This window comes from Loxodonta africana, chromosome 2, assembly GCF_030014295.1.
Source record: "Loxodonta africana isolate mLoxAfr1 chromosome 2, mLoxAfr1.hap2, whole genome shotgun sequence".
Taxonomy (NCBI): Eukaryota; Metazoa; Chordata; class Mammalia; order Proboscidea; family Elephantidae; genus Loxodonta; species Loxodonta africana.
Genome location: NC_087343.1, coordinates 192,571,656 through 192,585,715, shown reverse-complemented (window position 1 = coordinate 192,585,715; position 14,060 = coordinate 192,571,656). Strand labels below are relative to the sequence as shown.

Genomic DNA, 14,060 nt, shown 5'->3' with positions numbered 1-14,060 from the left:
GCCTTGGTGACCACCAGCATCTTGCCATGCCTAGAGGGGAGGAGGTGAGGTCAACAGTGGTTTTCTTAGAGATTAGCACCCTGTGGAGTGGTAGAACACGCTGAGTAGGTGCAATAAAAATGGGGGCCTTGCTTCAGTTTCTCACTATCATTCTTTAAAAAACAACCAGAAAAATAGTTTCTTACTTTTTTAAGAAAAAAATACTAAATAGAACTACCATACCATCCAGCAATCCCACTCCTTGGAAAATATTCTAGAGAAATAAGAGCCTTTACACAAGCACACCCATGTTCACTGCAGCACTGTTTACAATAGCAAAAAGATGGATACAACCAAGGTGCCCATCAACGGATGAATGGATAAATAAATTATGGTATATTCACACAGTGGAATACTACGCATCGATAAACAACAGTGAGGAATCTGTGAAACATTTCATAACATGGAGGAACCTGGAAGGCACTATGCTGAGTGAAATTAGTCAGTTGCAAAAGGACAAATATTGTATAAGACCCCTATTATAAGAACTCGAGAAATAGTTTAAACACAGAAGAAAATATTCTTTGATGGTTACGAGAGGTGGGGAAGGGGGGGGTGGGAGAGGGGTATTTACTAATTACGTAGTAGGTAAGAACTACTTTAGGTGAAGGGAAAGACAATACACAGTACAGGAGGGGTCAGCACAACTGGACTAAAGCAAAAGCAAAGAAGTTTCCTGAATAAACTGAATGCTTCAAATGCCAACATAGCAGGGGCGGGGGTTTGGGGACCATGGTTTCAGGGGACAACTAAGTCAACTGACATAATAAAATCTATTAAGAAAACATTCTGCATCCCACTTTGGAGAGCAGTGTCTGGGGTCTTAAATGCTAGCAAGCGGCCACGTAAGATGCATCAATTGGTCTCAACCCACCTGGAGCAAAGGAGAATGAAGAACATCAAAGACACAAGGCAATTATGAGCCCAAGAGACAAAAAGTGCCACAGAAACCAGAGACTACATCATCCTGAGACCAGAAGAACTACATGGTGCCCGGCTACAACCGATGACTGCCCTGACAGGGAACACATCAGAGAACCTCTGAGGGAGCAGGAGAGCAGTGGGATGCAGATCCCAAATTCACATAAAAAGACCAGACTTAATGGTCTGACTGAGACTAGAAGGATACCAGTGGTCATGGTCCCCAGACCTTCTGTTAGCCCAAGATAGGAACCATTCCCAAAGCCAACTCTTAGGCAGGGATTGGACTGGACAATGGGATAGAAAATGATACCGGTGAAGAATGAGCTTCTTGGATCAGGTAGACACTTGAGACTATGTTGGCATCTCCTATCTGGGGGGGAGATGAGAGGGCAGAGGGGATCAGAAGCTGGCCAAATGGACATGAAAAGAGAGAGTGGAGGGAAGAAGTATGCTGTCTCATTAGGGGGAGAGCAATTAGGAGTATACAGCAAGGTGTATATAAGTTTTTGTGTGAGAGACTGACTTGATTTGTAAACTTTACTTAAAGCACAATAAAATTTTTTTTAAAAAGACCATCTTTTATAGACACATACAGAACCATTTACTGATAAAAGAGTATCTGGGAATCGTTTCAAAATAATATGAAAGAGGAGAAAGCAGACAGGAGTAGAGATGAAACAGGGTTATCCATGAGCTGATAATTGTTGAAAGTAGGTGACATGTACATGAGAGTCCACCATACTATTTTATCTACTACTGAGTATGTTTAAATTCTTCATAATAAAAAATTAAAAAGAAGTAGAGAAAAAAATTTAGCCAAAAGAGAAAAAAAAAATTCAGTTGGTCATTGAATTTTCAGCAATGTTCGAGAAAATGGGAACATTACCTAGCCTGATTCCCACGATTACTTATGCACAGGGACCTTATTTCTAAAAGGATAGTTCAGTTTATAAAATTCTACTTTAAAATTAAGCTTAAATTACCATACATAAGTTATACACTGGTTTTCACTTTCTAAGAGACTGTGCTATTTGTGAGATTTTGAATTAAAATTTCTATTTGATGACTTGTTTTCTTACAACAACAGAATCTTGTGGAAGCCAAATACTGTATATTCAGGTAGTCCCCGATTTACGACGGGGTTCTGTTCTGACAACTTCATTGTAGGTTGTTTCTGACGTAAGCCAAAAACCTCATTTTTTTTTTTTTCAGTCATAAGTGCAGTTAGTCATAACTTGAATACATTATAAGTCAGGGACTACCTGTATCTCATTTTATCCTCAAAAAGACCAGGCAAAAGAGATGAGAAACTAAAGGATCAGGAAGGTTTAGTAGCTTGCCCTTGGCCACGCAGCTAATAAGTGGCAGAGCCATACTGGAACCCAGACCTGACTTCCATTACCACAATTGGAATATTTTTCTAAGTAGCAGTGTTTTACATATACATATATTTGTCTTTCTTAAAGGTATTCATATGAACATTGAAATGATAGCAGCTGTTTTACTGACTTGCACAATAATCCTACTGACTTGATACATTCCTCAAGAATACCTCAAAGAACTACTATTAAAAGTATATTACGTAGTATTTTAAATATAAATGTGGCTTTAAAATGTACATTACTGAGGGTGACTATAACTAAATTTAGATCTACAAAAAATAATAATTGGGCTATATCTGATATTCAGCCAACAGAAATTGCCCAAAATAACTATCTTATAATATGGAAAGTACTTGCACAGCTTAAGGCCTTAAACTTTAATAATTTACACTGTAAACAAGAAAAGAACTGTGGGTCACCGCTGGAGCTTTTCTTTGACAGGTACTGGGATCTGAATTCTGCCACCCATATGTTCAAGTTTGCCTTTTCTGATAGCATTTTGTCACAGAACTTAAATAAACGCATGTTGGGTACACATGTATAAGGCACCTTGTAAAGGTGTATATTTATAGATGTGATTATCAATAAAATATCTGGAAATACCATTTATGCATTGTTTTTGTGATACCTAAAGTTGAATCTGTTAGTTTGTCTTAACGTTTAACTAGCTCATGAATTAAAATGTAATCAAACTAATGTGCTAGCTGATTGTTTTTAACATTTAAGAGGGGAAATGTATGGTCAGCATCATTCAAAGATTAGCATTGGTTAGAGATACATAATCAAATCAGAACAATTTTTATGAGATATCTAGTTCTGTACGTTGCCCATTACATAGCAGGTGTGTAAAAAATGTGTGCCAAATAAATGAATTAAAATCTAAAAAAAAAACTGAACTCCAGCATAAACGCCAAATTATACCCAATTCAAATTTTTACGGTATCTTTTCCTATCTCTTTCCAAAAAAAATCTCAAATTCTTCATTAAAATATAGTCTTCTTTAATGTATGCAAAAGCAACCACATTGCATGTTCTAAATTTCTTAAAATAACTGCAGGCAAAGTCTTTAAAAATACTGAAAGATACAGGCTGCCAATGCTAACGAAAATTTAAGAATATATATATATATATATATATAAAACCTCTCTTCAAAAAAATTGATAATTCTTCTGGTAAATATTTTACGTATCTTGGCTGCCTCTAGCTTATCAAAGGGAGTTATTCTCAGAAATAAAGCATAAATAATAAGACAATGCTAAGGACTGGTTAAAATCTTTCATAAGAGCCCAAGCTATATTTGTAATTAATTTAAGTTCATGATTTTACTCAATATAAAAGATCCATATTTTACATTAAAAAAAAAAATTATGCTACCTCATATGGCCATATACTCAAGATACCTTACAAAAACCCTTCAAGTTCTGTACAGTCGTGCGTTGCTTACCATCCAGGATACATTCTGCAAAACAGAATGTCACGTAATTTGGGCGTTGTGCAAACATGCCTAAATCGTGAACAATAGCATCCACTGGTTTTCCACCTTCGTGTTGTCTAATAGCTTTCTGCTGCACTTCCAAAGCAGTGTTTCTCCTTCACCTCTTGCTGCTGCTATCACTAGCACTGATTTTGCTTCGTTTAGGAGACATGATGCACTTCACGGGGTACTATTTTTTAAAGAAAATTAAACAGGAGATAATACTACAACACTCAAGAGATGTGTGATACACAAGCTTGGATGTTGTTGTCTACCAGTCGAAGCATACACTGTTATACAGTAAACTTTTTCTCTGTAAGTAGAAGTTGTTCACCTTAAAATAACAATAGAAAGTCCAATACAGTACATACACAAGCCAGTAAGATAGGTGTTCATTATGACTATCAAGACATACGTATTACAGGCTATATATGTACTGGCAGTGCTACTGCTGTGTGTACGAGAGACGAGATACACGTGTTGCACGCAGGAGGCTGTTCTGGTTACGTCTGATATGTTCTGTTCTCTAATCGGGACTTCTTGAACTCTATTATAACCTTACGGTACCACGAACCTATATACTGTTGGATGTTACCTGAATGGACGTTATGTGGCGGGTGGCTATATTATTAACTTGATGAGGTGCTGTCTTCCTTTGTTCAAGGTCACACTGCTAAATAGAGTTCAGAATCAAACCTAAGTCTGCCGGGACCCAGGGCCTGTGCTTCATTCTATTACATCTTTGGCCTCACAAATAGCTTTTTTCAGTAACTTTGTATTTTACCTTCAGAAACTGATTAAAAATAAGACCTACACCTTTATCTTTCTATCCACTGAGTATTTTCTGAAAACTAGAAAGTAGAACCCGTTCCATTTCAATAATATAAAATATGAAGACAATCTACACTAAATTTGAAATTAAAAATTATACATTGGTCTAAATTTACCATGGTAAAAATTTTACTTCAATCCCTGCAAGTCACCTTTGAACAATTAAATATAAAATAAAATGATTTTGTAGGAAAAATTAAAAGGAATGGTCATGTTATAGGCTTCTGCTTAAAGAAAACATATTGTACATACTATCTTATCCGTGATGAGACCCAAACCCAGATCCACTATGGTGCTGAAAAATATGTCATAGTAGGTCTTCAAGCTTATTTTCCTTATAGTGAGTTAAAGAAAACTCTTACAAAAAATGTATTTAGACTGTAAAACTCCAACCAGGCATTTATTAATTTTAAGACTACTTTTTCTATTTCTTTCTCATGAACACCAACAAGGATTACTTTCAAAAGCTTAAACTCATTAACTAAGCGTAAGTAGCACCTTCCAGTTGTGAGTAGCAACAACCACATTCATTAGGCTTGCAATAAACAGGTTTTTCCTGAAAGATGTTGGAGCAATGTGTTGATCATATTCTGTGGCTTCTCTCAAGACAACAAAAAATAATAAAAAAAAAAAACTCTACTCCACCCACGTTTCTATTCTAGCAATTAAACCTAGTTAAAAGGCCTTCTACAAAGAGAGGTGAAACGGCATCTGGTAGGCTTCACCCAAAGTTTTTTCAATATCTCAATTCTGTTACAGCCCTCCAACCTATGCTTAACAGTTAAAAATTTGTTTCCCCCCTTCTAATATAAACAAATGCAAAGTCAAAGAAGATGTTTCCTATTCACAGATTCCTCTTGGGACTACATTAAGAAACAAAAAATGCAATAAGGTGACATTTTTGACAATTTTAATAATTCACCATGACTTTCAGAACTGAAGCAATGCAGTTACTGTCTGTGCACAAATATAAGATGCCACATATAATTTTAAGGATCAAGAGACTGACAGCAAAAGGAGAGTTATTATAGTGACAGGCATTATTTACCTGGTTAAGACAACGTAACAAATCTGCGGTGACTATATTTAAAGTAAGAGCAAATGGGCTCTAAGTGAAGTCCTGAAGTGTTTCTCTTTCAATCAAATTTTAGGACAGTCTATATGACTTACAGAATTTGCCTTTTGTTTTGTTTTTTTCCTGGTTTTAGCTAATGGAGGTGGCAGCATAATTAAGCTGTAGGTAAGATGGTATTAGCATATATACCAGGCAATTCTCCTGTCTCTACGGACAGAAGAAAATCGAGGCACCCCTCCAAAGAAGTGCTATGGTCATATGTAATTACCGGTAGGTGCCACAGTATATTATTTGGTGTGGACATAAGAATTCCAGGATGTGTTTCGCAGGGATCTGAGAGATTTTTTTTTTTCCTTAATGTAAGGGTGAAATCATGCCTGTACTAACATGAATAATGGACCTGTTTCTTCATGCTGAAATTGGGAAAATAATGCCAACTTCACAAAGTAGGGAAAAATCTACATATGAAGTGTAATAACATATTTGAAAGCATCTAGTTCAGTGCCTGGTATATAGTATATACTGAAAATTCAAAAAAAAAAAAAAGAAAAGAAAAAAGTTTTGACTTGAATATGATCAAGTTTAGTCTTTTAAACTTGATAAACAAATATATTCCATTATTTTCCACTTTCAAAATTATATCTACAACTAGCTTTTGATCATTTTATTCACCATAAAATTTTCCTCACTTCGTACGTTTCTGGGTGGCATCCTCCCCCCAGCTTCCCTCTCAGCCATATTATGTCTGTGAGAGGCACTGTAGTATATCAGTTAAAAGCCACATCTTATGTGTGAATGATGAGAACAATAATAATAGTTTCTAACCTCGGAGAGTTGTTGAGTGAATTAAATGAACTAACACATGCAAAACACTTAGAACATAGTGGCATGTTAGCTATTATTATTATTAAACGCATATGGCTTTACTTATATTTGAAAACATGATTTGCAGCATGCCATCTGAATTCATATAATGAAAGCTTTAAACTAAGCAAACATGATTAAGAAACAAAATGTAATTAAAAAATTCCCAAAATATAATGCCTTCCCATATCAGTTATTTGAGGATTATGCACATATTTGAAATCTCTGTTCCTGCTCCATAAACCTGGATAAAAGGGAATGGTGAGATTGGTCAGACTAAATTGAAACTTTTACCATTAATTTTAATTCACCATATATACCCAAGTCTGCAGTAAACAAATGTAAAAATCATTCTGATTCAAATCAAATTAAAATAAACATTGCCCAATATTAGTTATGTTTCATGTCAATTATTTCCTTTTAATACAGCAATACCTTGCTAGCCTTTGCTTGCATACCAATATTATCACGTAGCCATGTAAACTCTATCCGGTATTTCTGTATTTTAAGACCTCTCTATAACGCCTAAGAAATATTTTCTAGCAGCAATTACATTGCTAATATCTATAAAACTTCTTTCCTAAAACTGATAGTGCTTAAGATAATATTTTGAAATAAGACAGGGCTGTTTAGAAAGATGAGTGTGGCTTGCAGTTGCAACAATTTAAATTTCACAGTAAATTGCTTAAGGATCGTTAGGAATTTTAGAGATTGCCTAGGTCATTTCCCTCCCACATTTTATGAAGAAACTGAGCCCCCCCCCCCGCCCCCCGCCAATACTATAATAATACTGATAGAGCCAAGACTACAACCTAGGCCTCCAGGCTCTTAGTCAAATAAATGTTCCTTTCCATTTTTTCATATCGAATTTAACCAAGTCATTGATATCAACTCGAAAGGATATATCTTTGCCAAAAAACTAATTCAAAAGAATTATTGTTTAAACACACACCAGAAGAACTGCATTCATGTAAGTAAGCATCACAGTAGCCAGTTTACTTACTTCTTAGGATTTTTTTTCAAGATTATTAGGAGTTTGTTGCCACAAAAGATTTTTTTCAAATCACTTATTTTTCTTGTGACCTTCAAACCACCCCAGGACTCTCCATCCCACCCTAACACACACACACACGCACACACACTCATAAAAATGGTGAGGGCAGGGAGCAGAAATCAGAAACTTTCTTTCTAATCCGACCATATCTGAGCCAGGTATATTGACCCATCCTTTTTCCATCCTCTGCATAACACAGAACAATTCTAAGGGAAGAGTTAGTGTCTAACAGCATCTTTCAATATCAATCTTAGTCTTATTATTTCCTAAACCAGTTTATGCTCTAAAGAAACTATCTGATCAAGAAGATGTTAAACACATTCTATTAGCCCCAACAGGGAAAAAAAAAAACTATTAATGACATGCATATAAGCATAGCTCATTCATTTTCTGAAACGTTCATTTTTTCCAATGCAAACCTTTATTAAAAGTCAGCAATCTGAGAATGCAAAACAGATCACAAGTTCACATAAGTTCATTCTGTCAGAGTAGAGCAGCAAAGTAAGAAAAATGTTTTCAATTCTGAGCCAAATTTAATCGAGTTAAAACGTACAGAGTGCCATCTTAAATTGTTAAAATTAGCAATCTATAAATATCCATAAAAGTTACCTTTGCACTAAATTTCCTTTAAATTTATGTTCAAAGGAATATCAAAAGCAACTTCTAAAAAATAGATTTCAAGGGATTGCCAATGTCTTAACCTTTCACCGGACCATCAAAGAACAATAATTGCTCGAGTTTCAGTAAAAACTCATTCTAAAAGCAAATGTCAACAGCTTTTTGCTTAGGACTCTTTCAGGTTTACTATTAGAAAAGGAAATATCTATAACTGAATTTAACCAAATATTTTAAAGTATGTCCTAACCATTACACCTGAATCCTTAAAGAAGAAATAGATATTTAACTCCTTGGAATGACAAAGGGTTTTCTTAGCAAACTTCTCCTTCCTCTACGCAAATTACTAATTAAAACGGATAATTCTGCTTGTGCTACTGTATTTGAGAACACTGCAACTGTTTTGTTTTAGGCCTTGCAAAAAAATTTCTAAAATAACCCTCCAGCTGTAACACATGTATATGTGCATATGTACGTATACATGTATATACATCCTTGTTGTTAGTTGCTGTCTAGCTGATTCCAACTCATGGAGACCCCATGTGTGACAGAATAGAACTGCTCCACAGGGTTTTCAAGGCTGTGAACTTTCAGAAGCAAATCACTGGGCCTGTCTTTCCAGGTGTCTCTGGGTGGGTTCAAACCACCAACCTTCTGGCTAGTAGTCAAACACTTAACCATCTGCCCCACCCAGGGATTGTATATAGATATATATTTTTAATTCTTGGTTTTTCTTGTTTGTTTGCTTTTAACCAAGAATGTGTACTCTTACGAGCTATGTGCTCTTGGGCAAGTTATCCCATCTTTCTGATACTCAATTTCCTCATCTGTAAAACGGGAATAACAATAGTACTTACCTTGTAGGGTTGTCGTGTGGACTGATTCAATGTTAGCTATTATTACTCTATACACATATACTAAACACACATAAATCATTACACTCCCGAAGTACACAAATTTAGTGGAGCATCTGATGTCCAATTAACTTTGAAATTATCTTGTTCCTGTCAACTAAGCTGGCTGCTCATTAATTCAAAAACATCCAACAACGTGACTCTGGTGCGTGACTCTGGTGAGAATAAGGGTATTCTGGTAGCAAAATATCACTTTTTTGGGGGGGGCCTGGATCTATTTTTGCCTGAACCTTTGTCTGGATCTATTTTTAGCAATGGTTTAATCTTCTGCACCCTTAGTGTTTAGTGTTAACACTGAAAATTAAATAAATGGGTGAAAGGCATCATAAGAGAGTCATCCTAAGATCAACAGTTTCATAGTATTTCAAAATAAATGTGCATGAAGAAAACATTTAGATCATTTTTCTCACTACTAGTCCTTACTAACACAAGGCAGCCCTGAATTGGTAAAGCGGTTTAACAGATATTGCCGGACTGACCGATTCAGACTGTTCAGACTGCAAGATTCTAGGGGGCTCCAGGTTTAAAACGCAACCAATGAGAAAACTAATTGAACAGCTGGTTTTCAGTGACTCCCTACCTTACAGGGGAGAAAGAACTGCATTGTATGCGGTTACTGTATATAGGCAGAAAATGGTCATGAGTTTCCTCAATGAAATAAATCTATACCTACATATTATTCATTCTCACTTAGGTAAGCAGGAAAAAACCAACCCTGATTCTCTAGTCAGGCAAGAAAGATATTACAGTTAATAGTTACGAAATCACTAGCTACCTGGCATTCATAATTATGCCAAGTCATAAGACTGTCTGTGGCTACAATTAGAAAATTATCAAAGAAATCATAGTACTTACTAAATATTTTGTTCCGAATTATACTCCTCTGCTGCTAAAATAATGTCTGAAAATTAATTTATTTTCTATCTAAGAGAGCTCAGATGTGAACAAGGACAATTCAAAATCTCTTAAGTAAATAGATTTTACACCATGACTATTTCCTAATTCATCTAAATCTATTAATGGAACACAATCTTACCGGAAAAGGAAAAATGTTGTCAGCTCTGTTCAAGCTATCTTCCATCCAGGATTTGGGAGCAAAGGCAGAGCTGGGCCGAGCATACTTCTGGAGCTGAATATGATTGCTTGCAAAATTTTTCTTCAAAGGTGAGATGGAGTTCAGGGGCGTTATTCCTCCATTCAGCCCTCTGCGGTGATCTCGGCCTTGGGAGCCTCCCCAGCCTCCATATCCACCACCCCCTGGGCTCCAGGAAGAAGACGGTGTCGGAGAGGGGCTCTGGTAGCTGCTCCATGGAGAGGGGGGTTTGTTAAGATTATTCGCCAAATGAGGCAGCTGGTTAAAAGCAGCATTTCTGTGTGTGAAAGGCGGGGGATGGGGACTGGCAGGCGACCTCCTTTGCTGCTGATGCTGGCTGTGATGATGCTGGAAATGAGGGTGATGTGGGTGGTGCTGCGACAGGGGCCCGATCTGAGGGGAGAAGCTGCCTCCGAAACCAGGGCTGACATGATGGGGAAAATTTTGAAACAACAGAGCACCGTTATTCGCTGAGGCAGCAGGGACCCCTCCCTGGTGAAAGAAACTTGCATCTTCATTGATTATTGTAGACGATGAAGGCGCTATCGCTGCTGACCAGTTACTGAACCCAGTAAGAGACGATGCACTAGATGTCAAGGGTTGGGTCGAAGTCCCTAGCCCCGTGGCTTCTTGATAATCGAACCCTGTCAACACTGGCGATTCGATTCTTATTTTCTCCTTTCCACTGCCATTTTCTGAAGAATTGTCCCCTTGATTTTCTTCAGATTTTGCCTTCTCCGTTTCAGGCAGTATTCCAGCTTCCTGACCTGGACTGGGGGAGAGCTGCTGCTTTTCCAGAGGGTCCTGCTGTTCCTGTTGCTGACTTTTGGCTTTTTCTGACCCCAAGATCTCATCCTGAATGTTATGGGTGGCTGGGGCAGGAAAGAGCCAAGCTGACCCAGCACTGCTGCCATTGGCAGCTGTGTTATTATTTATAAAAGCAGCAGGGCTGGGGGTGGCATTTTGGTGATGGTGTGGAGGCTGCAGATGTGGATGGAATCTGACTGGAAAAGCAGATTTATTCCCAGTATTGCTTTGCACTAGCACTCCAAACCCGTAATCCCCCATTTATTATTTTTAAAATCAGAATCTTACAATAAAAAATAACAACCTGATGTCTCACACTTTTTTCCTCAATGGAAATTTTAAGTTGTTTGTTTGTTTGAAATGTCTTATTTATAGCTAGCTCAAAGATCAAAGCTTATCCCCACCCTAAATAGCTGATTTGGAATTCTGGTCTCTGAAAAACAATAACAACAAAAAAAACCTAAAAAAATCTCTTAAAACATTGACATGAATCCAATCGGGCTTATTTCTAGGAGGGAATAAAAATGAAGAGGGTAAAAATCAAGTCTTTGGTTAGTAAAATAGGCGCTTTCTTTTTCCAAAGGAAAATATACATGAATGACAAAAACACAGCTTCTCAATCATCTATGGATGTAGAAGAATAAGCATTGCTCGAAGTAAAAATATATTTATATATATAATTTAACAATCACATATGGTCTTCCTCAGCAGTTTAGATTCACTCACATAAAAATTAGAACAGGGCTAAGGGGAGAATACGTTTTTTTCTTGGCAGCTTGGTTTAAAAAAATCAGGAATAATTTAAGAACATTATATATTATATATTATATATATAGATTATATTAGGTGATCTGGGGTGGGAGTTGAATTTCTGGTTGTGGGAGAGGAAATCAGCATTGACTAATGGAGGGATGATTGCAGGGAGGCTTCTGCTGTTCCTGGTCCTGTTTCTCCTCTTTCTCAGGGTGCAGTTTGGGCCTCTGGGGCTGTTCCTGAGGCTCCGGGTGCAGATCCTGCTGCGGTCGCTGTTCCTGGGCTCCCCCTGATCTCCTCTCCCCCATGAAATGAGTTGGAAACACCCGTTTCTCCCTCTTGAGGGGGGTCGCGATCAGGAAGGATTAGCGAGACTCGACGAGGACGCGCTGGTGGCCCGGGGGTGCGGGGATCAAAGGGGCGACCTGGAAGGTCCTGCGGTCTCTGCCTCTTCCCCTCTCTGCGGCTCCGGGGTTTTTTTCCCTCATGGGACCCAGGGGCGGTTTGTTCAGTTCTCTCAGTTCGATTCTCCGCAGTGGGGGGGGGGGGGGAGGAGAAGAGGAAAGAAAGAAAAAAAACCCACTGCTGCGGTACTCTAAAGGAGAAGGGCCTCCCCTCTTTGCTCTCTCTCTTTTCCCCCAGATTTTTAAAAAAACTATAATTTAGAACGCTTTTGTTTCTCCTCACGGTTGTTGGGCCGTCGTCGTCGTCGCCGCCGTCGCTTTACCCCGGCGCCGCAGTCCCCGCTGTCGTTGCTGCGGACTCCGCCTTGCACTTCTTTTTATTTCCTTCTTCCTCCTCTTCTTCCCCTACTGTCGCCGCTGCCGCTGCCGCTGCCGCCGCCGCCGCCGCCGCCGCCACCGCCTCCCGGTGACCGGGTCCTGCAGCCGCGGCTGAGTCCTTCTCCTCAGGACCGAGCCGAGTGAAATGACAACCAGCTGGAAAGACCAAGAGACACTTCCGGTTAAAGGAGGGAGGGATGAGGTACCGGGGACGCCCCACCTACCGGCCGGAAGACCAATAAACTGTTAGAATTTTGGTTAGGCCACGCCCCCCAGGCTCAGGTTGCCTCCCAGGAAGGTCGAAAAGTTATCTCCAGAGACGCCCCTTCCGTCTACGCCTCGCCTAGTGAGGCCCGGCACCTGGAACCCGCCCCCCACCCCCCACCTCAAGTGAACGCAGTAGGTTGCCATCTTTGGTATGGGCAAGGGACTCCTTCGATGTTTATCTTCCCTAATCGGGCTTTGCAGGAGGAGCGTCTGGAGACGCATGGAAAAGAATGGAATCCTTGCGCATGGCGGAAAAGAATCAAGGGTTGGAGATCGAAGTGGCGACCCGCGAAACCCTGGGTGAACGGGAGGGCTGCCCACATTAAAAGTGGTTCCCCAGGCCTCACGTGCTCTAGCCCGAGCTCCGCCCCGGAGGGATCTGGAAAGGGAGGCGGGTCTTCTCAGTAGCTGTCTTTTCCCTGTAACTGCGTATGCGCTGGACCTGAAAGTGGAGTTTACGTAGTACTCCTCCTTCACCTTCCACCTGCCCCTCAACACCCACTCCCCGAGCCTTGTGCAATTTCTCGTTACATCTGCTGTAGCTGTCTGTGGCCGAGCCATGTCCACCCTGTTCTAGTCCGCCCAACGCGCGTTACCAGAGGGACATTTCCGAGACAAGAATTGTATCATGGCCCTCTCCTACTCGTATCTCTTATATGACTGCCAATTACCTTGAGGAAAAAGGCCAGACTCCTTAGTCTTGTATTCAAAGTCTTTCTACTCTGGTGTGTGTATCTTAACACCTCATCTTCTTCCAAGTGTCCAGCACCAAGCGTCTCCATGCATACTCTCTGCCTTTCTACGTGCCCTTTCCTCTGTTCTATACTTGGTAAACTGTTTAGTTTCGGGAATCCATCCAAAAGCCACCAACTCTGTCTCCTGAATTTTTTCAGGGGCTTCCACATCTTGCCATACATGTACATTTGAGCTGTAATTGTAATGTTGGTTATATCTCTCAGACTTGTGCTGGGGACTCTGAGGAGACACTGTAAATAGAAGGCCTCAGTGAATAAATACGTAAGAAATGAACGAACAAATTTGCGACAATGTTTTCTCTGATTGATAACGGTCTGAATTAATATCGTTCTTTGCACATTCATAATATTTGGTTTGGAGCTCACATCTCTCAAACTTTCATCATATGGATTATTTGCTACCTAGGGGCTCCATGTCTTTATTCATCTTT

The 14,060-nt window shown here is 39.2% G+C and overlaps 1 protein-coding gene across 4 annotated transcripts in view; it reads right to left on the bottom strand.

The window, feature by feature from the left end:
• Window positions 1-12,682, bottom strand: part of CPEB4 (cytoplasmic polyadenylation element binding protein 4) — a 134,646-nt gene extending 121,964 nt beyond the window's left edge. For all 4 annotated transcript variants that reach the window (XR_010320859.1, XM_023551502.2, XM_010592635.3 and 1 more), the window contains exon 1: window positions 10,209-12,682. Coding sequence is in view for 3 of the 4 variants with exons in the window: in XM_023551502.2 (XP_023407270.2) it covers window positions 10,209-11,333 (1,125 nt within the window). In the remaining variant the exon portion in view is untranslated. The remainder of the gene's footprint in view (window positions 1-10,208) is intronic.
• Between the last annotated feature and the right edge of the window lie 1,378 nt (window positions 12,683-14,060).